Here is a 24,427-nt window from a genome sequence, read left to right as displayed (position 1 = left end):
CCCCGCCTTCACCTCCGGATTGGCTGCCGCCGCGTGCGACGTCATCGGGCGCCGGATTCATAAGCGCCCGGGGGAACGAGGCGCTTCTCCCCAGGGGCGGAGTCAGGTGAGTGACCGCCCCACGTGGGGTCCTGGTGGGGGCGTGGTCTCCGTTCTCCTCTTGCCTTCGCAGCGCAGGGATGCTCCAGGCTGGCAGCGCTGCAGCTGGCTGCTCCCCCCCCCCTAGTCATCTGGGATCAGCAGCGCCCACAGACAGCTCCCCCCGCCCTGCTGCCAGCTGTGTCCGCAGCTGGGCTGTGTATGGGCCCCAGGCGAGCTGTCACTCAAGCTGCCCCCTCTATCCCCCCCCCATCTCCTGGGCCGGTTGCTGGGGGCGGAGCAGGGTCAGGGTCAGGGCTTGGGCCTTCTGCGGTGGGCATGTGAATTCAGGCCCCTAGGGCGCCCCCAGACCCTGCACCCCCCCAGGTAGGACCTGGTGTGTCTGCTTCTGCATCCAAAGATCAGCTCTGTTCCACAACCAGATTTGTTTTTCTTGTGAGGGGCCGTGGCACGGCTGTTCAAAGGCCCCAGAGACACCCCCACCCCCCAATATCTGGTGGCTCAAGCCAGGAACACCTGGGTTTTGTTCTGAGGTCCGTCACAGTCTGTGGCCTCAGTTTCCCTTTCTGGGAAACATGAATGGTCTTCCCCATGGTGCATGGGTTGTATGAACAAATCTGACCGCAAAGCATCAGATGGAAGGGCCTTTGAGCTACAATGTACAACGTGCTGACGTGGCATGTTCTGGCCTGAAAGGCAGCAAAACCAACAGAGATTGGGGTTTGGAAAATACTTTCCACAGGCACATTCATTTCATGTGGTTTAACTTGCGTGTTGGCTGGTCTGATCCATTCCTCACATCCCTTTCTGTGGCTGTTCCCTACTCAGAGAGGGGAAAGGCTTCTCTGATAAGACTCTCTTGTCTGGCTTCATGATGGCCAAAGTCAGGAGCAACGTTTGAATGCATGGTGCTGCCCCCGGAAGTGTGCTGCCCTCAGATAGAAAGGATCTGACAGTTTTTGCGGAAAAGTGTCCGTGCCAATCTAGACACGGTTTTGCGCAAGAAAGCCCCAATCGCCATTTTCGCCATCAGGGCTTTTTTGCGCAAAACAATACTGCGTTGTCTACACTGGTCCATTTGCGCAAGAGGGCTTTTGCCCGAACGGGAGCAGCTTAGTATTTCCACAAGAACACTGACAATCTTACATGAGATTATCAGTGTTCTTGCGGAAATTCAAGTGGCCAGTGTAGACAGCTGGCAAGTTTTTCCGCAAAAGCAGCTGCTTTTGTGGAAAAACTTGCCAGCCTAGACGCAGCCTAAGGGAATTAATTGAGCCCGACAGTGGATGAAGGAGGAGACCTTTTCTCCTGTCTTGGTTGGGGAACAGGACCTGACCCGGAAGCCTAACTCAATTGCTCCTGGGGGGCTTTTCCTCTTTAAGTGTTTTGTTACCGTCCAAGGGTGAAATGCAAGCTGCAGTGACAGGTATGTATGCAACAGCACTAGCCCTAACCACTCCAGGCTCCTACCCTTGCAGCCTGGCTCCCTGCTTAAAACCAGCTGCAGAAAAATCTAGAGAATGTGCCTTAATGTTACCTTGTGGAGGGCCACAGCAGCTTCTGGTTCTGTACACCGGAGACACAAGGCAGCTGCATGCTCATGTGTGGCCCATGGAGACTGATCAGTCCAGCATGCATCCAAGTGGAACTTTGTAAGTTTCCATGAGGCCTGTGCCCTCTGGGTGTGTTCTAGCAATCGGCTCATTCCTTCCTCTCAGAGATGCCGGAGGAAACCCAGGAGGACTCATGAGCCCTTCACACAAACATCAGCGGTGTTTGTATTATTGTAGCACCCGAGGGCTGTGTCTCCACTTGTGGCTTCTTGCACAAGTACAGCCGTTCTTGCGCAAGAATCCGCAGAGCGTCCACACTGCCCGCCCGCTCTTGTGCAAGGACATTTACAGTACGGCGTGGTAAGAGAGGGCGTCTTGCACAAGAGCTACGCTCTTTTTTTAACAGGTGTAAACCCTTGTGCAGGGGCTCTTGCACAAGTGGGCAGTGTGGACGCTTGGCAGAGATTTCTTGCGCAAGGAAGCCCTATGGCTAAAATGGCCATCAGAACTTTCTTGTGCAAGAGAGCATCCACACTGCCATGGGCGCTCTTGCACAAAAGCACAGCTCGTACGTGGCAGTGTGGACGTGTTCTTGCACAAGAAGCCGCCAGTGTAGACATAGCAGGTGTGGCGTTGTTAGGCGCTGCCCAAACACAGAAGAAAAAGACCATCCCTTTCCCAATGAGCTTCTGATCCAAGCATGCGATGAGGTCACAGGTGGGCGCACACAGGGAGTACCAGGCAACAGCGAGACGGTGGGATCGGTGTGGCAGGCGGTGATCTCGGCACAGCTGTTATCAAGTCAGGCTGGTGCTATTCACTCACTTCTTCCAGTTGGAAGGGGTTAGCCTGCTCCTGGTTGGGCCATGCTCTCAGCTCAATACGGTGCTCATTAGAGCTGTTCTGTGCCGACCCGCCTAGGCAGGGGGACCTGCTATATTAACAGAGCCAGGCTGAGCTATCGGAGGTCAGGGAGCGGTGCGGGGCGCAGGGGGTTGGCTGTAACGCTGCTGCCCAGTAGCTGGAACTCCCTGGGCTCTTCTCCGTTGGGACTCTGTCTCTTCTCTCCCTGCAGGATCCCTCTCCATGCCCCAAGATGCTGCCCCTGGCTCACCGGGTTCTCCTCCTTCCTACCCTCCTCTCCCTCCTCGTCATTCCCTCCTCTGGATTTTTTGGCTGGCTGAGGCAGGGCGCCGCTCCAGAAAAGGACCCTGTTCCCCCGACACCTGCTTCAGACCCGAGGAGACTCCCCCCTGCTCCTTTTGAGATGACGACCGGGGACGAGCGATTCCTGGCTGAAGCCAGCCGCCTGGATCTGTCGCCGCTGGACTCCTGTCACCATCAGGTGTCGCTGTGGCTCTTTGCCGCGGGAGGGCTCTCCGTGGGTTGGGCTGGACAGACCAGGAGGAGGGAGGGGGCCGTGCCCCAAAGTGTGTGCCGTCCAAGGCCCCGCTCCGGCAAGTGCTGGCGCACGCGCTGACCTGCCATGGCGCTCCATGGGGCCGCTCCCTCTGCAGAGACGTTGGCATGATCCGGTCGTACGGCGCAGCGGTGACAGGGGGCAACCATGCGGCCTGGTCAGACCGGTGACTGGCTGCAGGCCCTGCTGGGTCACGGTGGCCACCAATTGCATTGGTGTCAGCTGGAGTCTTCCGTAGCTGCCCCGCCCCTCGTTAGCTGGCTCCTTTCCTGCAAAGAGGGTCCTGGGGGTGGGCCTTGAAGGTCACCGGGTCTGTCCGCTTTGCCAACAAACCTCCCAGGCTTCCTCCTACCCCTGGGGCGCTCCCCAGCCCCGGAGCTGGTCCACGCAGCCTCTGCGCGCGGTACATGCACATCCCTGCCGGGAGCCCCGTTTCTCGTGCATATTAGGAGCAGCACCAGAGCCCCTGTCGAGGGAACCAGCTGGACACATGGTGCAGGCGGCTTGGCTGCCTTGCCCCGGCATCTCGGCTCTGCCCATTTTTGCACTGCAGCTCGACGTGGGTAGGGGCAGCCAGCCCGGTGGGAGGCGAAAGAGCTGCTCTCGGGGAGGGGGAAGAGCGCAGGGGACAGGCATTGGGATGATGGCTCCAGGGGAGCCGAGGCAGAAGGGCCCCAGCTGGCTTGACTCCCCTTTGACAGGGCAGGGGGCTGTGAGGGGGAGGGCCCAGGGCTGGGATAGTCTCCCTTGCCCTGCCTGCTTCTGGGTGCTGCCCAGCTAATCCCAGGCAGGGCAGCAAGCAGGCGGGAAGTGAACCCCCCTCGTCTGTGGCCCCAGGAACTGAGCTCCCCATGAGTCGCTGCCCAGCGTTAATGGTTCTCCTGTCGTGAGCAAGTCTGGGGCAGGGATCCATGGGACCTGGGAAGGAGCCACTGTCTTTTGCACTTGGGGGGCGGGAGATGGAAGCACCAGCTGTAGCCCTAATGCTCCTCCGTCTCCTCTGCTGGCAGGTTATAGCCCGGATCCACTCCTCCTGTACGGAGCTGAAGGAGGAGGAGCTGGCCAAGCTGGGGGTGTCCCTATTTAACTGCCAAGCCAGCGTGGAGGGGCGCAGGACCTATCCCTGCACTGCCGAGATGGTAAGACGGGGTGGGGGCGGGGCTCTGAATTCACACCCTGCCCCGCTGGCTGGGGAGAGGGCAGCAGGTGGCCTGAGATTCCCCTCACACAGGCCTGGGGTGTGAAGGAAGCAAAACACCTTCGCATCAGCCCCCCCCCCCCCCCGGCACATCTCCCCTCCTTGCAGATGGAGCTGCTGAAGCTGTTGGAGGGACTGGGGTGCTGACCCTGGAGGGTTCCTGTTCCCGGCGGGCTCGTTGTGGGGCGTGGGGACAGCAAGGTCCCGGGGAATTCGTGTCACTTCCATGATGGACCCTCTTGGGTGTTAGTGGTGAAGACCCCTGAGGCTGGCTGGTCCCTCTCCCGGTGCCGGGCCGGTTCCTGCGATGGTGTTTGGAGCCAATGGGTCTCCTGCCACTTGCCTGGGCACAGCCCCAGAGAGATCACTAGGCCGCATTGTCCACCCTACGTGTCCCCCGTCCTCCTCCCATTGCTGCTGGTCTCTCCCATGGGGCTCCCCTTTCAGCTGTGTGGTGTCTCCTCTGCTTGCTGTTAGCCACTGAGCGCTGCCGGCTTCTTCCAGCCTTTTCCTCTAGCGTTGATCATTCCAGTGGCTCTTTTCCTGACTGCCTCTAACATCTGGAGCTAAGCACAACATCCTGTCTACACCCACACCAAGGCTGTGTCAATTTGTCTGTCGCTAACGGCTCCTGCAGAGCATTCTTCCACTCTGGGGTTCTAAACGTCCCACAAAGGTGGATCAGTGCAACTCTGTTTTCAAGAGGGAAACTGAGGCACACCGGGACGTGGCTTGTCTTTGGGCACATGCAGAGTCCATGGTGAAGCCAAGAATAGGCTTCAGGTCTCCCGATGTCCAATCTGATGCCTAGGGGCTAGCATCTCTCTGCCTTTGCGAACTGACCACGGCGGGGTACTTGGATCCGATACAATGCTGCTTCGCTGGGGGAGGACAGGTCTGTCTTGCTGGTGCGGATGATTTACCCAGCTTGTTTGAGTCCCACGCTGTCCGTACTTGTAGACACTATTAGCTTGTGGGGACCCAGGAGAGCTTTGCTGTATCATGACCTGCCTCTCCTAGTTTTGTAGGTCAAACTAAAAATGGCCCATTTGATCATTCAGTTTGACCTTCTGCCTGTCGCAGCACCTAGAGTGTCACCCACTTGCCCCTGTGTTGAGGTCAGTAGCCGGTGTGTGGTGAAAGCATCTCTCCACAAAGACAGCCAGTCTGGTTCTGAAAACACCAAGAGCCGGAGGATCAACCCTGCCCCTTGGAAGCTTGTCCCTGCAGGTTAATTGCCCTCCCCGTTAAAATGGGTCATCTTTCTAACTGGCGTTCATCTGGCTTCAGCTTCCAGCTGGCAGTTCTGGGTCTGCCTTTCTCTGCTGGATTCTAGAAGCCGTCAGTCCCTGTGACGTTATCGATGCACCATGATCCGTCACCCCTCGCTTTCTCTGTGCGTCGCCATGCAGGAAGGATCAGGGGTGTCAAGGCTGTTCCCCACTCTGGCACTTCATGTGCAGAAGGTGGGGCCTGCAAAAGACTTGAATAATACCCTGCCTTTAGAAACTTCTTCTTAAAAGCTCCCCATGGCCACGGATTCCCTGACCTTGTGGGATACTGCCACCACCAAGTGCAAAACCCCTTTTCGGAACCCAGGAAGACGTGGGAATTTCTTCCCATGGGATATCCCCCAAGCTTTTTTACCCTCTCTCAGGAGAGCGCTTGGAAAAAAAAAATTCTAATAGCTGATCTCTCAGTCTCAGGCATGTGAGGGCATAGGAATCTGATCTTAGCCTTAAAGGTAACAAAAGAAAAAAAATCCATACTTGGTAAAGCATACTTAGTTGCCAGGTGTTAGAGCAACTGAGAGCAGATTAAAACAGAATTGCTTTCCTGGAATTCTGCTTCAGTTAGTGCATTGGGAGCAGGGCTGGCTTGAGCCATTCCTGCGTCCTGGGCAGCGGGCGTGCGGTGCATGCGTGGCTCCGCCCCCTGGCGCGCTGCACGCCTTACTGCTGCAATCAGGCGCACGGTGCATGCGTGGCTCCGCCCCCTGGCGCACTGCACGCCTTACTGCTGCAATCAGGCGCACGGTGCATGCGTGGCTCCGCCCCCTGGCGCGCTGCACGCCTTACTGCTGCAATCAGGCGCACGGTGCATGCGTGGCTCCGCCCCCTGGCGCGCTGCACGCCTTACTGCTGCAATCAGGCGCACGGTGCATGCGTGGCTCCGCCCCCTGGCGCGCTGCACGCCTTACTGCTGCAATCAGGCGCACGGTGCATGCGTGGCTCCGCCCCCTGGCGCGCTGCACGCCTTACTGCTGCAATCAGGCGCACGGTGCATGCGTGGCTCCGCCCCCTGGCGCACTGCACGCCTTACTGCTGCAATCAGGCGCACGGTGCCTGATGGCAGCTCTAAAGGGGGGGCCGCATGGCCCCCGGACACATGGCGCCCCTTACAGCTGCCATCTGGCCGCCCCCCATAGGTTGGCACTCTGGGCAGCTTCCCGGGTAGCCACCTCCCCTTAATCCGGCCCTGATTGGGAGAGGCGGGCACATGGACTCAGCACAGAGCAATTTAACCAAAACAGAAAACAAAGAAAATAACCTGATCGCATCTAAATAAACATTCCCTGTCTACTCACATGTCTGTACTGCCAAGGTTGAGTCCTTTTCCAGGCATGGGTATCCTGGTTCAAGTCCTCTTTTTCCCCCAGGCTCCTGGCTTGAACTCACACAAGAACAGCAGCAGGGAGATTCTCTTTCAATTCACATCTCAACTCTTTCTTCCCATTGGTTCTGCCAGCACTTCCTGGATACCTACTGTTCTGGGTTTAACCCATTAGTTGCTGAATGGTGGGATGCTTCGAAAGGGGTCTTACCCCTCCCATCCATCCCTGGGGCATTGGGAGGGGCCTCGATCATGGCTTTATTGAACCTAATCCTGCTTGGCTGTTTCTAACCAGACCCTGGCGGAATGCACAGCCGACATGGACCCCGACACCTGGAACGCCTACCACATCGTCAGCAACCGGGCCCGCGCCGTCTGCTATGCCACCCGCCAGATGCAGTTCAAGCACCGGGCGGAGCACACGGTCAACACCTTGGTCTCTGCCGCTGTGAGCCAGCTGGAGGCCATGAAGCTTCTGAAGGTGGGTGCTGGTGGGTGGGCGCAGGGCTGCATTATGGCTTTCGTGGGCCCCTCCCACCATAATAATATCAATATTAACAATTATTTTTATATAACTTTAAAAACGTCAACGTTTTATTTTTTTTCTGTTTTAGGCAAAATGTAATAGATTTTCGTGGGCCCTAAAAGTTTCATTTTTTTCCTGATGTGAGGAAAAAAATTAAAACGTTTTCTTCGACCCTAAAAGTTTTTTTTTTCTGATTTTAAAAGAAATTAAAACATTTTCGTGGGCCCCTAAAAGTATCATGGGCCCTAATGGATAAGTCGGCCGTGGGTGGGCGGCTCCGAAGAGGCCTGAGCCAATGAGCAAAGGGCCGGCTCAAGGAAGGGGGGAGGTGACTGATGGCCGGGTGCATGGCTCTGCCATGGATGCACAGTGTGCCGGGACCAGTCGTCGCTCAGCCTTTGGCACACACCAGTGCATCGCTGCTGGCACCCGCCTGACGGAGTCGGTGTCTGGCCAACAGGACGGGCAGGAGGAGCTGAAAGAGCTGACTGCGGAGTCCCTGCACAAGGTGGTGAGCAGCCAGCAGGAGCTGCTGCTCCAGCAGGAGAAGCTGCAGGACAGCCAGGAGCAAGTGGAGTCCTCCATCCACAGCAACCTGGAGCAGCTGACCCAGGAGAAAGCCTTGATCGCCAGCGGGCAGCAGCAGGTGGCTCAGCTCATTGAGGGCATCACCAAGAGGATGGGTGAGGATGGGGAGACGCGGGCTTGGAGTGGTCTCTGGTCTCTGGAGGCTGCAAACAGCTGTTGGGGGAGGGGGCCATGACTTCCCATCTTGCTAAATGCGGGGCTGGGGGGGATTTCCAGCTACACAGGAGGGGGGCTCTGATGGGGAGGAGCATCATGACACTGGAAAATGGGGGCTGAGCATGGTTGGGGGGAGGGTGCATGGGAGAGAAAGCGGGGCCATGGAGAGAGATCCTGGGGGAGGGGGCAGGAACCAGGAGCAGACCCAAGGTCTGATCCCAGCTGTGCTGTGGTCCTTTGGGCAAGCCCAATGGCTGGACCTTGGGATGGTTCTGGGGGATGAGCAAGAACCTCCAAGTCCTGGCTGCAGCTCCCGTGCTGGACAGGAGGATGCCCCTGGCTAAGTCAAATGCAGGACAATGTAGCACTTTAAAGACTAACAAGATGGTTTATTAGGTGATGAGCTTTCGTGGGCCAGACCCACTTCCTCAGATCAAATAGTGGAAGAAAATAGTCACAGGATACAATTAAAAAAATGAACACATATGAAAAGGACAAATCACATTTCAGAACAGGAGGGGGATGCAGGGGGGGGAGGAAGGAAGGTAAGTGTCTGTGAATTGACGATATTAGAGGTGGGGAGAGTGGGATGTTTGTGAGTTAATGGTATTAGAGGTGATAATTGGGAAAGCTATCTTGATAATGTGTAAGATAGTTCAAGTGTTTGTTGAATCCTCTTTGGAGAGTGTCGAATTTTAACATGAATGACAGTTCAGAGGATTCCCTCTCAAGTGCAGATGTAAAAGGTCTTTGTAGCAGAATGCAGGTGGTTAAGTCATTGAGAGAGTGTCCTTTCTGGTTAAAATGGCAAGAAACTGTTTTCTCTTTGTGATCTTGTCTGATATCTGTTTTGTGGGCATTAATCCTTCGGCGAAGTGTCTGAGATGTTTGTCCAATGTACATAGCAGACGGACACTTTCGGCACATGATAGCATAAATTATATTTCTGGATGCACAGGAATATGTGTTCTTGATCTTATAACTCACTTGGTTAGGTCCAATAATGGTATCAGCAGAATGAATATGTGGACAAAGCTGGCAACGGGGTTTGTTGCAAGGGAAGGTACCAGGGTTGGTATTAGTGTGGTATGTCCTGTGGTGGTTGGTGGCTGCCCCTCTCCCTGCTGCCCTCCCTTGGGTGCCTGTGGAGCTCTCACGGAGGCAGGAAGGAGGCACTCGGTGTGCCTGGAAGAGTAAGACAAAGTGGCATCTTGGCTCACCTGGGCGGGGAGGCTTTTCCCACTGGCGGGTGAAGGGATCACAAGCACGTGAGACACTTAACGTGGGGACCAGCTTCCCAGGAGCTCAGCCCCTCTGTCCCCCTCCAGAGAATGTCAGCCGCCACCTGGATGACCAGGACCTGGAGCTGCAGCGAGGACACAGAGCCATCCTCACCGACCTCGCCCAGATGCAACGGCGAACCCAGGAGGCCTACTCCAAAATAGGTACCGTGACTGCTGCTGGGCTGGCAGGCTGCCCATGGCTGGCTGCATGGTGGCTCTTGGGGTACTGGGTTGGGATGTTTGGGGCCACGGGGCAGAGGTGCTCATGTGGTCCTGTGCAAAACAAGATTCAGGGTCTGGCTGGCAGAGACAGCCTGCAAACCCACCCGTAAGCGTCCTGGTACCCGAGACGGAAAGGAGACCGTCTCTTGGACTCTCCGAGGGGCCGCTGTGTTAATCTGTGTCTGCAAAAATGAGGAGCCCCAAGGCGCCTTAAAGACTATCAGGCTTGTGTAGGTGTGAGCTTTCGCGAGGGAGAATTTGACCCACGGAAGCGCATTTTCTCAGATAACTTCCCTTCCCCCCGGAAAGGACGGTTAACTGAGCTGGACTGGAGGTGACGATCCCATTCCCCGAAGGCCAGAACTAGTGCAGCAGGCCTTAGAGTTTGAAAGCTAGCCGGCTAAGGGCTAGCATTTAACCGGTTCACTGGTTTAACATCCCTGGCCTCACTGCTGGAGGAGCCCAGCCCACGGTCTCGTCGCCCCGAGGCCTGGCAGCCTGGTACCCGCACCAGGCTCTTGGGGCACTACCTGTAGTTGCCTCCTTGTGGCCAGTCTGACCGGCGTGTTGCAAGATACACAGGCAGGGCTGTGTAAGCCAGACGCTTACTAGACCCAAGGCAGTGGGGGCGCAAAACCTCGAACTGGCTCTGAAGCCGAGCTTGGTGAGGTCATGGAGGGGATGGTAGGATGGGGTCAGCGTGGAGCTGAGACCGCTGGCAGCATATCACCAGTGGCTGGTGATAGGATGCTAGCCGGAGAGGGCTCTGAGTTACTTTCCCAGGTGTCTGGCTGGTGGGTCTGGCCCACGTGCTCAGGAGCTCACCAGTGACCAGGTTTGGGGTCAGGAAGGAATTTCCTCTGGGTCAGTCTGGCTGAGTCCCTGGGGAGTGTCTGCCTTTCTCTGCAGCACGGGACACTTGCTGCTTCCAACGGGTGTGACGGGTGGGTTCTCTGCCACGTGGCGTCTTCAAACTACAGTGGGAGGCTGTCAGGTGCTCCGGCAGAGGTTAGGGGTCTGGTAGAGGAGCGTGCGGGTGAGGGTCTCTGGCCTGGGACGTGCCGGAGGTCGGACCAGATGATTGTGACGGTCCCTCCTGGCCTTCAGTCTGTGTCCGAAGGGGTAGAAAAGTGCAGAAATACAGCAAAGAATCGACAGGCACGTGGGCGGGGGGAGAAGAGAAAGGGGCTTCTCATCCCTCGTGGTGGGGGCCAGGTTTGGCTGGAGTCAGTAGGGGTGACGGCCAGCTGGGTCCCCCTCTGGTCAGAACCCCGCTCCGGAGCAGGATAACAGACCCAGGGTCTGAGGAGACAGCGGCAGGGGGTGTGTGGCAGCCCTGATGGTCAATCTCACCTTCTTTCGGTCACCCAGCGTCCCCGGCAGCCTGTCTCTTCATCTGTCCTTCAAGGACTCGAGGGCGTGCTGGGCGGAATAGCCCCCGGTTACCTCGTTCACCGGCAGCCTTCCCGTCCGACCCACCGGTTCTGGTCGGGTCTTGCACGTCTCTTGGTTACCAGGCAGGATCTCGACACAGGCTTGAGTTGGATCAGCTGGGCTCCGTGTGTGGACAGCTCCGCATCTCTCTTGCCCTCTCCCCATGTGCGTGTTGTTCGGGGGCCTGAGCCTTCGCTCTTGGCTCACAAGGAGGACCCATCTGTAGGCCCATTGATCACAACGGGCCCAGGCCGAGGAGTGGAGCGGGCCCAACAGCTGGTGACGCGACCGTGTGTGTGTCGGGGAGGGGGGGCTCTTTTTGCTCACAGTGCAGAGGGACCTTCCTTCTGGATCTTCATTGAAAAAAATGTCTTCCAGTTGATCCGTCCTTTCCTGAGCTCCGCCCTGCGCTCAGTGGTGCAGTGGGGTCCTGCTGTTGTCCCACGCTTATTGCTGTGACAGCTGAGTGTTACCAGTGTCGGCTCAGCCGCCGGACTAACAACTGTCACGCGTCTCGGCCGGCTGCTCCCTGCAAACTCCCCTGACCCGCCTTGAAGCAACATCTCTAGCTGGCCTGGCTGTTCAGGGGGAGACTGAGGCTGCTGGGGATCTGTGCCCCCCTCGTCTCTCCAGAGCCCAAGGATTGTCCGTTCTGCCCTGCCCGTGTCCTGGAGGGACAGGCAGATCCCACAGGGACTTGCTGACTTGCTAGCCCTGCCGTGACGTGACCGGCTTCACTAGGATGTGGCGACCGTGGGCAGGGGCCTGGACGAAGCGTCTCCCGGAGAGAGTGTTACACGTCAAACGCGATGAGGGGGGAAACCCCAGAAATTGGGTGGGAGCTAGAGTGAAAACAGTGCCCTATAAATAGGGTTCTGCCAGATTCACGGCTGGACACGTGCGTCACGGATCACAGAATCTGGTCTCCTGTGTGAAATGTAGGGGAGGCCCGGCCGTGGAGCACCAGAGCCAGGAGCTCCAACTGTGCACCAGGCCCCATCTGTCCTGGGGGAGATGGGGGTGGTGGTGAGGGGGCTGCAGCTGGGAGACATTCCTGGGGGGGGGCAGGTCTGACCTGGCCCTGGGAGCAGCCAGGGCAGGGAAGAGGAAGTCCCAAGACTAGCAGCTGGAGCCTGTGAAGTCTCCGGTTGAAATACCTGCCCCTATGACATGTCTGAGTAGTAGTTTTAAATCCTAGGACCAGACATCTGGCAGGGCCCTAAATATAAAGACAGACCCAATACCCCCTCAGGAAAACAGAGTAAATCAACTCACAGGACAAAGGGTTTCAACTCCAGACTGTGCTCCCAAGGGGGAACCAACGTCCGGCTTCCCCCCGGCCGTCCCACCTTGGCCCCTCTTTCCAGCAGGCTGCCTACGAAGAGCAGCTCCTCACCTGGAGGACCACTCCTAGTGTCCCTCCCCCCAACCTGAACTGTATCCCTCTGTCGGTGTCCCAACGCTCTGCCTCGTGGGCCGTGCACTCTGTCCCTCCCACACGGCCCTTCACGGCTGTGTTCCCTGTTGGCTGAGCACTTGGCCGGCCACACAGCTAATTAGCAGAGCGCCCACGGCTGGCGGCATGTTTCCACTGGTGGTGCACATCTAGAACTGCCTCGGTGCATAAAACAAAATGTATTCTGCACAAATATGGCAACAATTAGACGGAACGTTGCTCCATGGTCCCACTTCCTCTGCAAATCCCCTTTCCATCCTGGCACGGTCGCCACCCTCCTTCCCACGGCCCCTCGTTGCTTTCCCTGCCCCGCCATCCCAGCCGGGCTACGACGCTGGCGCTGACCCCTCTGCCCTCTCCGCACAGAGTCCAACCTGGCGCTGTTCCTGACCTACCAGAACCGGACGGCCCTGTACTACGAGGAGGTGGTGGGCAAGCTGCAGCGGGTGAACCGGAGCCTGGGGCTGGTGCTGTCGGCGGTGGATCGCATGCAGAGCAGCGTGGAGGGCCGGCTGCTGCACATCCAGCGCTTCATTGGCTGGGCAGGTGACGAGGGGCGGGTGTAACGTGCGTGTCGGGGCAGCCTCATCCTGCCCCAGCTCCCTGGGCTTTGCGCTGCTCAGTGGCTGTCGCACGTGGGCAGGAAATAGGCCAGCCAAGGGGATGGGGCTTTGCTTGCAGGTTTCTCTCCCTTCCCCCCCCACCCCCCGGGCTCTGCATCCCAGCTTGCTATGCTGGGGAGGGCAGCCTGGGTGGCAGGGGGCACATGACCGAGGTGTCTGACTTCACAGCCGGCCGGGGGCTGTGGGGCTGGAGTCTATGGTGGCAAAGGGCCTTTCTCCCCTCTGGCTCAGAGCCCTGGGGTTGGTTTCCTGCTCTCCGGCCCAGCTCCGGCTGCGGGACATGGAGCTTCCAGGGAGCATGGGCTTGGGGAGGGAGTCGAGGGGTCCTGGGAGAGGCATTGGCGAAGGAGCAGAGGGTCCCAGCCTGGGGAGGGTGTCCGAGGCCAGTGGGGGGAGCAAGGTGCTGCGCGGGCAGACCCTGCAGCAGAGATGCTGGCCTGCCCCTTGTTAATTACGTGGGTGGTGACCAGGGTTCCCTGTCACGCTTGTGCGGCTGCTCAGGAGAGGTTCCAATGCCGCCCTGATGAGCAGAGCACCCACAGCGAGGCTGTGTTTGGTGGTGGTGCACATTCATACATGCCTTGGCGCATGGAGGAAAAATGTATTCCACACATGGATGGAAAAATGTGCACGTGGCTGGAAAAGATTAGCGGGACCATTGGTGGTGACCCCCTCCCAACCTGGAGCAAAGCTGGGGGCATAATGTTGCCCCGGGATTAAGGAGCCGGCTCTCCCCTGCCCGAGCCAATGGCAGGGACCAGCCACCACAGGAGCCTGGCGCACGGAGCTGCCTGCTCACCCCTCTCCCTTCCTCGGCAGGGATCAGCCTCGGCGCCACCTACACCTGTGTCCTGCACGCCGGCTACTTCCTGCTGGCGGCGCTGCTCCTGACCTTCCTGCAGACGCCAGGCCTGTCCCGCGCCGCGCTCCTGCTGCTGGTCGTCGCCAACGCGCTGTCGGAGCTGAACCACGCCGGCTCCCTGGGCTTCCGGTCGCTCACGGGGCTCCTGGTGCTGGTCGTGGCCGGTGAGCGCAGCCGGCTCCCCCGCCCTGCCTGGGCTGGCACCGAAACCGCTCCCCGAGCTGGCGCTGGCTCCGAAGCAGGCCGGGGCTGAGTGGGCGCTGGAGACGGCCCCAGTCTGGGGTGGGGGACGCGCTGGGGGGTGGGTGAAGGGGGCTGGCCTCGCCATTCCCTGTGCTTGGCTCGACAGGCCTGAGTCACCCCCCTGCCTAAACCGTCGCCTGCTCCTGCGGCCACCGATGCACCAGAGGGGGGACAGGGCCACCCTATTGGCTCGGGTTACGCTGCTCCCACCCGCCTGTGCTAACCCCTGCGGGCCAGGCCAGGCCAGAGCCCTCCTGTGTCGGAGCCGCTGGTGGCACCAGAATTATCCCCTGGACACCCACCTCTAAGCAGGGGCGTCTCCCTCCAGCGACATGCTGAATCCTGGGTCCCACAGTCCGGCCGGACGTGACCCCAGCTCCCCTGTGTGTAGGTACCTGGCTGCTGGCCGGCGTGTGCCGTGACGCCCGGAGCACCGCGGGCCGGAAGCCGCCTCCAGCGCTCTCGCCACCTCCCCAGAGGGCAGCAGGGGCCGGCGGCCGTGACGCCGCGCCCAAGGGCGAGCGCCGCTGTCGGATCACCTCCACCCCCGACAGGTAGGAGCGGGAGGGGGCGGTGGGGCAAGGGGCTAAGGAAGGAAAATCCGGAGCCCTGGAGGGTTGGTACAGAAGACGGCAGCTCATGGCCAGATGTGCCTGTTGAGCAGCGTTCCCGCCGCGGGGATCCAAGGGCTTCATCACACGTTAGCCGAGTGTCCGGATCAGCACTCGACACACGGGCCTGGAACCTGAGACCGCCCCGGGCCCCATGAAAATGGGGCCACACACGCTCCCTGGCACTCAGCACCTGCCTGAAAACGAGGCAGGCTTTAGAGAGCGCACATGCAGGTGGGAGGAGCCAACTAACCCAGGGGAAGGGCCGGTGGCGAGAGCCCCTCGGGTTCATGTAGCATGTCCCTGTCTGCCGCGGGGGTGGGGCGGTCTGTGTGCAGCGGGAGGAATCGGTGTGTTCTGTGTCAGGATTTGTATCCCATTCTCCGGCTGTGTGGCTGGGGAAACTGAGGCACAGGGAGGGCAGTGACTCGGTGGCAGAGCTGAGCATGGATCATCCCAGGAGCAGCCCCGCTTGCTGGCTGCAGAGCACTGAGCCTCCCGCAGGCTGCTATTCGCACTGCCCCTTCCGTGCCGGGCGGGGAAACCAAGCGGCAGGGTCTCCGGGCCTGCTGGCTAACAGGGCGCAGGTTCTCTTGCTGCCCAGATGCTGTGGGGCTCCCAGGTGGGCCCTAAGCTGAGCCAAGGTTACACCCGGGCGTGGCTGTTCCTGCATGTAGCTGTTGCATCAGCTCTCCCGGGCGCACACCTCCGCGTGCAGCTTGGGGGTGGGGAGCCTGGTACGCTGTGGGGCCTGGCTCCCTGGGGCAACCTGTCTTCCCACGCCTGCCCAGGCCAGCAGGGTGGTGGGGCGTGGCCAGGGCTAGCGTGGGAACCCCCTCCATCCTGCACCCAGTGGCCCTGCCGGGTCAGTCCACCATCGCGGTGAGAGGTCACCCCCACTCTCCTACGGTGCCCTGCGAGGGGGAGGGTTGGGCTCATGTCTGGGGCAAGCAGGGTTGTCCCTAGGGGGATGTGGGGCCCAAGACAAACCCCCTCTTCCCCCGCTCTGCCCACCTCTGACACCCCTTCCCCCAAACCGCCTCCCTGCCTGACCTGAGCTGGGGGCTACTATGGGGTCTGGCACAGGGGCAAGAAGCGGAGCACAGTTGGGGGGGGTGGCGGAGCAGAACAGGCTGCAAGGGAGCTCGGGATCCTGTTGCTGCAGTGAGTGTGGGGTGGGTCCCCGGGCCCCCCCTGTTACTGCCCCCCCGCTACTGCCCCCCATGCATATGACGGCTGAGGTGCTGCAGCAGGGCCCCCCAAGTGCAGGCCCCAAGTGCAGACCACCCTATGGCTCTGATCTCAATGGTTCTCGCTCTATGGGTGCAATGCACACACCCCGGAGCGCGCCTCGCTGCATCGGCTGGTAAGTTTCACGAGATGCTGAGGCTGGCGAGAGATGCCTGGTGCAAAGGGGGGCACAGGCCAGCTGGTGTCTGCAAGGCGCCCCCTCCTCCCAAGGACACCCTACAGTCCCGGACGGGGCAGGAGCTGGGAGAAACTCCAGCTGTGATGGAACCTCACGCCCTGCTTCCTTCCCCCGGCAGGGAGGGGGACATCGGCCTCTTGCGGGAGGAGCTGAGCGCGCTGGAGGAGCTGAGCTGCCTGCAGGGTGAGTGAGGCCGTGGGGGGGGTCAGGGACTGGGCGCCCACAGAGCCCGGTGCTGGAGAGCTGTGGCCAGCCCCAAAGGAGGCTGCGTCCGGAGGGCGGAGCCCTCTCCCCGGCTGGCTGGGAGCTGGGCCAGCGCTGCAGGAAACAGGCGGCGTTCTCGCGGCCACCGCCCCGTCGATGCAAAACCTTGTCCCGGGGGGAGAACCCTCCCCCACCTCCCGGGGAGGTTGGACGCCCGTCGGGTGCGGCACTCGCCTTGGACAGAGGCCGCCTGCCTTAAACAACAGCTGGGCTGTTTCTTCCCTAGCCCAGAGAGCGCAAAGCGCTGGGCAAACAGCCTGACGCTCCTCGCGCTGGCGTGGCAGGGGAGCCTTGTTAGCCCCACTGCAGGGGTGGGAAACTGAGGCACGAGAGGCTAATGACTCGCTGGAGGGCGCCTGTGGCAGAGCTGGGGCTCCACACCGGCCTTCCCTGTCCTAAGCTGGTGCCAGATGCCAGAGCCACTGGGCCGCTGTCCGTCCCCCCCGCCCCCATAGGCAGCTGGGCTGCTTAAAGCTCCCCAATGCGATTCCTCTCTGCTGCTCCTCAAAGCGCGCGGGCGCTGCAGTGCCTCCATGGGGCGAGGGGCGTGCGGCATGGGCTGCCCCAGGGCCATGGGCCGCGGGTGAAGGACCAGCTAGGGAAGCCAAGCTGAAGCCCCGCCCCTTTTGCCCAAAGCCACACCCCTTCCCCCAGACCATGTCTCTGTCCCCCCCCCCCCCCCCTCCTGCAGCCAAGCCCTACCCAACCCTGGCTGTGTGGTGCAGCCCCAGCCTTCCTCAGCTGCTGGGAGCCCCTCCCTTGCCTACATCGCCCAGAGCCCCGGGTGCATTAGCGGCCCGTGCCTGGAGAGCTGGGGGGGGGTGCCAGACCTGTGGGGGGCTGTGTCGACGCGGGTGGGACTGGGGGAGGGAGAACATGGGAAAGTCCCTGGGCTCCAGCATTGAGTGACTAAGCCTGGCTCGGAGGGGGGAGGGGATGGTCGGGCGTCCCAGCGTCTCAGCTGGCTAGCCAGCAGTGTCTTGCAGATGCCACCTGCCTGGGGAGAGAGTCCCCACTGTCCGGAGACCCCTTTGGGGATGAAGGGGCGGGCTGGAAGCCACAGCAGAGACCCTCTGCCCGGCTGGATTCTCCGGGCCCCGTCAGAGACTTGCGCCGCATCAGCCTGAGCCGCACCACCCGGCACGAGGTGCTGGAGAGGCGGGTAAGTGGGGTGAGGCTGGAGCTGCCCATGGGGGCACTGGGAGGGGTAGGAGCTGGAGCTGCCAGGTGGGGAGCGGTAGAGGGGTGGGAGTCCGAGCTGCCTGCTTGGGAGGGGCCTGGGGAGAATGGGCTTTGAGTAATGGAAGCCGGAGAGGCGGGGGGGGAGGAGAGCTCCATTCATTGTTGGTTCAGTGGGGGGGCTCAGGGCCAGCTGTTGCAGCATCACTGAGCAGTGCTGTGGGCCTCTCCCCAGCGCCGGGGCCGGCCTGGCACCAGCTGCTGCAGGCCTGCGTGGGAGAGGGGTACAAGGCACGTTCTTGTGCTGGGCTAAGCTGCTGCTGGGCTAAGCTGCTGCTGGCAGGAGCTGGCTGTTAACGGGCCGTGGGGCTGGTGCAAGGGGGCCTGGCCTAGAGATCAGGGTTCTTGGCGCCCAGGAACCGGGGCAGGTCAGTGCACGAGGAGTCTGACCCTTGTGGACTTCCCAGGCACGTGGCCCACCCAGCTGGCTTCTGTGATTGGCTGGAGCTGGCAGGGGCGTGGCCTCTGGGGGCGTGGCACTGTTCAGGCTGGGTTCGGCCACAGGTGACCTATCCAAGTGCCGGCTCTGGCCCTTCCTGGGGCTGTCAAGGGGGAGGCCCCAGGGGACCCCCCAGCGCCCCCGACTCTCCGGCCTGGAGCCCGGGCTGGATCCAATCTGCAACCACCCCCAAAGGGCCATCACTCCACACCCCTCCCCCTGGTGCTGCCGCCTCTTGCTGGGCCTTGGCGCCGCAGCTCTGGGGCACTTCCCCACGGAGGGGTCTCACTGCTCCTGAGCCGAACGCGGCCGCCGGTTCCAATCCCCGGTAGAGGGGTGGACGCTGAGCTGGGCCCATCGTGGTTCTTGCTCCTGGGGATCACTGACTCCCCCTTGCCAACGCCGCATGCCCTGCCCTCTTCCCAAACAGTCCACACTGGAGAGGCGCCGCCTGGGACCCGCCTGCGAGCCCTTGGCCAGCTTGCGGTACAGTAGCCCGGACCGGTCCCTGGCTAGTGACATGTGAGTACGGGGACCCGCTTCCCCGGGCAGGGGCCTTCTGTGCCAGGCGTCTGATTTCCGCTGGCCGGGCTCCCCCCTGGCATCCCAAGGGCACTCGGGCTGGGTTACCCCTGCGAGTCCCCAGCCTGCCTGTAAGGCAAGGGGGACTGATGGGCAACGAGCCATGCTGAGCAGGGTGCCGCAGCGGCCCCATGGCTGTTGGCTTGCTTGCCACGGGGCCCGAGCTGGATCGAAATGCTCCGTGGTCTCTGCTAGTTGCCAGGCCGTTGGCGCCGGGAGGCCGGACTTTGCTCTGTGGTCCCTGGCTCCAGTAACTAGACAGACCAAGGGGGAGCACAAAGGCACGATGAGCCCCTGGGGGCCGGCACGGTGGGCTCTGGGCTCGGCGTGCCAGCTGCCTCCTCAGGGCTCCGCAGACGCCGCGGAGGAGAGTTTGGGTGGCAGATAGCGAGGTGGCTTTGCAGCTCTTGGCCCCGCGCGCAAGGGGCTGCCTGGGGGGAGCACAAAATTGATCTAGTGAGAATGTGTGTAACCCGCTCACCTGCTGGGCGTGGGTCCCTGTCCCGGCGAGTGGCTCTTACACCACTCGAGAATGAGTCTGCTCTGCAGCCCTAGCCGGGAGCCAGCTGGCTTGAAGCTCCTGCCGTAGAGGCTCCTGTTCTAAGAGCCAGAGGGCCCCGGTTTGATTCTACCTGTTGGCGTGACACACAAGCTGCTGGTGTTGTGATGCTGAGGGAGAGGCTGGGCCATGAAGGCGAGACAGGTAGCTTGTGTTCCATGCCATGGGGAAGAGTTAAGTGCAGGGCTCCATAGCCGGGTGTCACGGCCCAAGGGCTAGGCTAGAACATCAGAATGGCCAGACTGGGTCCAGCCCAGTGTCCTGTCTGCCCACCGTGGCCAATGCCAGGTGCCCCAGAGGGAGAACAGAGCAGGGAATCCTCCCATGATCAAGCCTCTGACAAAGGCCAGGGACCCCATTCCAACCCATCCTGGCTAACAGCCATTGAGGGTACGTCTACAGTGCACGCGTAGCTTGAAATAAGCTATGCAGGTTGAGCTAGGCACATTGTGTTGCTTATTTCGAGTTAATTTAGAAATAGCTTCTTTTGAAATTTGGCACTGTCCACACAGCACTTATTTTGAAATAAACTGCTATTCCGAAATGTCACTTACTCCTTGTGGAATGAGGTTTACAGGGACGTCCGAATAGCGAGCCTGTCGTATTTCAGAATAACTGGCATGTTCAAAAATGCAGAATAGCTATTTCGGGTTACCTCTGGTATCCGGAAATAGCGCTGCAGTGTAGACATAGCCTGATGGACCTCACCTCCATGAATTTATCTAGCTCTTTCTTGATCCCTGTTAAAAGTCCTTGTCTTCAACATCCTCAGGGAGGAGTTCCACAGGTGACAGTGTGTTGTGGGAAGAAACACTTCCTTTTGTTTGTTTTAAACCTGTGGCCTGTTCATTTCATTTGGTGACCCTTAGTTCTTACCTTATTTGGACAAGTAAATATCTTTACTTTCTTCACTTTCTCCACACTGGTCATGATTTTATAGACCTCTGTCATATCCCCCTTTAGACTCCTCTGTTCTAAAAATGAAAAGTCCCAGGCTGTCACACTGGCATGTTCTCTCGCAAAAACTCTTTTGCGGAAGAGTTCTTCTGCAAAAACTCTTCCAGAAGAGAGCGTCTGCACTGGCATGTGCTTTTGCGCAAGAGCATCCCTGCCAGTGTAGACGCTCTTGCGCAAGAAGGCCGATGGCCATTTTAACCATCGGGCTTTCTTGTGCAAGAAATTCATGTTGCCTGTCTACACTGGCCTCTTGCACAAGAACAGTTGCGCCAGGGGCTTCTTCCTGAGCGGAGCGTCAGTTCTGGCGCAAGAAGCACTGATTTCACACATTAGAATGTCAGTTTACTTGCGCAAGAACACGCCGCTAGTGTAGACAGGCACAAGTTTTTGCGCAAGAGCAGCAGCTTTTGCCCAAGATTGGGCCAGTGTTGACAGTCCCAGTGTTTTTAATCTCTTCATATGGCAGCCATTCCAAACCCCTCCTCATTTTTATTGCCCCTTTTCTGAACCTTTTCCAATATCTCTTTTGAGGGGAGGTGGCCACATCTGTACGCAGTATTCAAGCTGTGGGCATTCCACGGGTGTATACAGAGACAGTAAGAAGTTCTATCTTATTCTCTATCCCAGTGGTCCCCAACCATTTGGGGTTGCCGGGCGCCAGGGGGCGTGGCCATTCGGGCGCCAGGGGGCGTGGCCATTCGCCCGCCGGGTGCCCGGGGGGCGGGGCCCCCCATAGCTGCATTCCGGGGGCCAGCACTCTTCCCATAAGCGCCGCGCGCCCGGGGCCGGCGCTCTCTTCCCCCCCCCCCAAGCGCCACGTGCCCGGGGCCGGCGCTAGTGCTCTCCCCCCCCCTCCAAGCGCCGCACGCCCGGGGCCAGGCCAGCCCTGAGCACGTGGCGGGTGCCACCAAAGGTCCCCGCGGGCACCGTGTTGGGGACCACGGCTCTATCCCTTGTTTAATGATTCCCAACGTTGTTTGGTTTTTTGACTACTGCTGCACACGGAGTGGATGTCTTCAGAGAACTATCCACAATGACTCCAAGATCTTGAGTAGTTCTAGCTAAATTAGACCCCATCATATTGTATGTGTAGTTGGGATTATTTTTTCCAACGTGCATTACGTTACATTTACCAGCATTAAATTTCATTTGCCATTTGGTTGCCCAGTCACCTAGTTTGGTGAGATCCTTTTGAGTTCTTCATAGTCTGCTTTGGTCTTCACTATCTTGAGCCATTAGGTGGCAAAATCTGCAGATGATACCACACTGGCTACGTCTAGACTGGCAGGATTTACCGCAAATGCTTTTAACGGAAATTTTCCATTAAAAGCATTTTCGGAAAAGAGCGTCTAGATTGGCACGGACGCTTTTCCGCAAAAGCACTTCTTGCGGAAAACCGTCCGTGGCCAATCTAGATGCGCTTTTGTGCAAAAAAGCCCCGAGCGCCATTTTTGCCATTGGGGCTTTTTTGCGCAAAACAAATCTGAGCTGTCTACACTGGCCCTTTTGCACAACAGCTTTGCATAAAAGTCCTTTTGCCTGAACGGGAGCAGCATAGTATTTCCGCAAGAAGCACTGATTTCAGACAGTAGGAAGTCAGTGTTCTTGTGGAAATTCAAGTGGCCAGTGTAGACACAGCCCTCGTGTACCTCTTTTTCCAGATCACTTATCAGTAGGTTAAATAGGATTGGTCCAAGAATGGACCCTTGGGGAACCGCACTAGGAGACTGCTCTTTGCAGCCCCATTCTGCAGGGCTCTGCGGGGCCAGATGTCTCATTGGGGCTGGAGAGGAGCTGGAGAGGAGCTGCCAACCTGGACGGCTGTTGTAGCTGTGGGTGGTGGGGAAGAGCCAGGTCTCTGGTGGTGCAGAAAGAACTGGCAGGATTTAGCCAGGCGGAGTGTGAGGACCTAGAGAGCGCAGAGTGAAAGATGCTTCTCAGGTTACAGGCTTGAGTGATGGGCAGGGCAGTGGGGCTGCTCGCAGGGACAGACCAAGGCTTGAGGGGGGAGGGGGAAGAGCTTGAGTCAGTGGCTGGCCAGTCATCTGATCAGCAAGGACAACAAACTTCCCCCTCCTGTGTTCTCCATTGGCACAACCAACAAACCTGGCCTGCTGCCCGAGACCCCCTTAGCCCTGGATGATGCCTGCTGCCTGACCCCATGCTTGAGCCACTGCTGGTGTAATCCGCCTGTCTCGCCGTCCTTCCAGGTCCACCTCGTCGATGTCTCCACGCCTGCGGTGCCAGGGCACCACCAGGGCCGGGCAGCTGTGCAGGAAGAAGGCCGTTCCCGGGCAGGAGTTCTGCCATGTCCACGCAGCTGGACAAGTCTCCTACGCCAGCTGAGCTCTGTGCAGCCGCTGGGTTGGTCTGGACCGTGGGTGGCTGGCCAGGGAGCTGTGGATCCCAGGAGCAGCAGCCCCCAGGTCTCGGCCACAGCCACCCTGCAGGTTATTTTAAACACTGCCTTTGGTTTTTAACGTGTACGTGTGTTTGCCTGGAGGGACTACGGCTGCGGAGGGCCGACAGCCCCTTCCTGGCAGCCTTTTAGGGACCCACTGGGCTTGGAGGAAAGCCCCATTTGAAATCCCCACCCTGCTCTGCCAATGTTCCAGCTTTCAGCCCTGCCTGGAGTTGGGGCTCTCCTGAAACCTGCAGGGGACGAGGAGCCTCCCCATTGGCACCGACTCAGGAGCTATCCACTCTGACAAGTCGCGGGGGCGTTTTCAGTGGCTGCAGCTGCCCAGCTCCTGCTGGCTCTTCTGGCCTGCTTCTCCCTCCCCCCCCCCCCCACTCCTCAGGGCTTTGCTGAGCAGGGAGAACAGACTCCCACCCTGGTGCCCTGCACCCCAATGGGCCACCGCTCTGGTGGGTGAAGATGCTGGGGACCAGGTGGTGCCATGTCGGCAGGTGGGCCTGGATGTTTTATTCGGAAATCTGCTCTTTACAGCTTGGTTCAATAAACAGCGTCGTTCTACGGCTGGGATCCCTGTGTCTGTCTCCAAAGCAACGTGGGGGCGCTGTGCTATGGGGCAGGAGCTCCAGCCACCAGCTAAACGGCCATGTGGTTGTATTAAGTTTGATGGAAGAAATAGGCCAAGGGGCGGACCTGCCTGACTGTCCAACACTAAACCGTGGTGAGCCAGGGCTGCGCTGTGAACCATCCCTCTGGGAGGACCCGGGAGGGGTTTGAAATACTGAGTCTGGCTTTTGTTTTAACCCCCATTCTCGTTCCCTTCCTTCTAGCTTGAGTCTTTACAAAGAACCCCCCTCCCTTTGGCAGTCTGGTAGATGGGATTCAAGAGGCTACTAGCTGTTCTTGGGGGGGGGGGGGGGGGAGTTATTGCTGCTGCTGCTGACACTGGTCCTCTCTGCCAGAATAAGAGCCCCACTGCGCCCCACCCCGCCCAGGGCAAAGGGAAGAGCAGGGCCAATTAAAAAGTGCAATTTTTCTGGTGCTAACTTCTCTTGGCTGCCTCAGGCTGGCACAGCTCCTGGCTTTATTAGGCACTCCGAAGCTGTGTCTAGATGGGCAAGTTTTTCTGCAAAAGCAACTGCTTTCAGAAAAACCTGCCAGCTGTCTACACTGGCCCCTTGAATTTCTGCAAGAGCACAGATGATCTCATGTAAGATTGTCAGTGTTCTTGCAGAAATGCTAGGCTGCTCCCGTTCGGGGAAAAGCCCTCTTGTGCAAAAGGGCCACTGTAGACAACGTGGTGTTTTGTGCAAAAAAGCCCCGATGGTGAAAATGGTGATCGGGGCTTTCTTGTGCAAAACCGCGTCTAGATTGGCCATGGACGCTTTTCTGCAAAAATTGCTTTTGTGGAAAATCATGCCGGTCTAGATGTAGCTTGAGAGCTTGCAAACTTGTATCACTATTGGCTGCTTCAGGCCTCCCTTTCCCCCACCTCCAGCTGGGCCCTGCCTTACAGCAGTGGGGTAGAGGGTAGTCTTGGTGGGTTGAGCCTGACTGGCTAGGCTGAAGGCAGGAGAGGGTTAGGGAGGAATAATGAGGGGGGGGGGGGGAGTGGGCCGCAGCTGGTAGCAGTGCTCATGGTGGCTGCGCCCCTT

At 59.3% G+C, this 24,427-nt stretch overlaps 1 protein-coding gene across 1 annotated transcript; it reads left to right on the top strand.

Moving 5' to 3' along the window:
- The first annotated feature begins 20 nt into the window (after positions 1–20).
- On the top strand, positions 21–22,856 carry LOC102461822 (protein brambleberry-like). The gene is made up of 13 exons (XM_075919979.2): positions 21–106; positions 2,728–2,997; positions 4,083–4,211; positions 7,179–7,364; positions 7,870–8,092; positions 9,482–9,598; positions 12,915–13,094; positions 13,991–14,197; positions 14,668–14,830; positions 16,435–16,499; positions 17,567–17,742; positions 18,689–18,780; positions 22,567–22,856. The coding sequence occupies exons 2-13, from the start codon at positions 2,749–2,751 to the stop codon at positions 22,700–22,702; spliced, it is 1,923 nt and encodes a 640-aa protein (XP_075776094.2). The 5' UTR covers positions 21–106; positions 2,728–2,748; the 3' UTR covers positions 22,703–22,856.
- Positions 22,857–24,427: the final 1,571 nt, after the last annotated feature.

The sequence above is a fragment of the Pelodiscus sinensis genome, chromosome 2 (assembly GCF_052426305.1).
Source record: "Pelodiscus sinensis isolate ZL-2025 chromosome 2, ASM5242630v1, whole genome shotgun sequence".
Lineage (NCBI taxonomy): Eukaryota > Metazoa > Chordata > Testudines > Trionychidae > Pelodiscus > Pelodiscus sinensis.
This window is presented reverse-complemented; position numbering and strand designations above follow the sequence as displayed.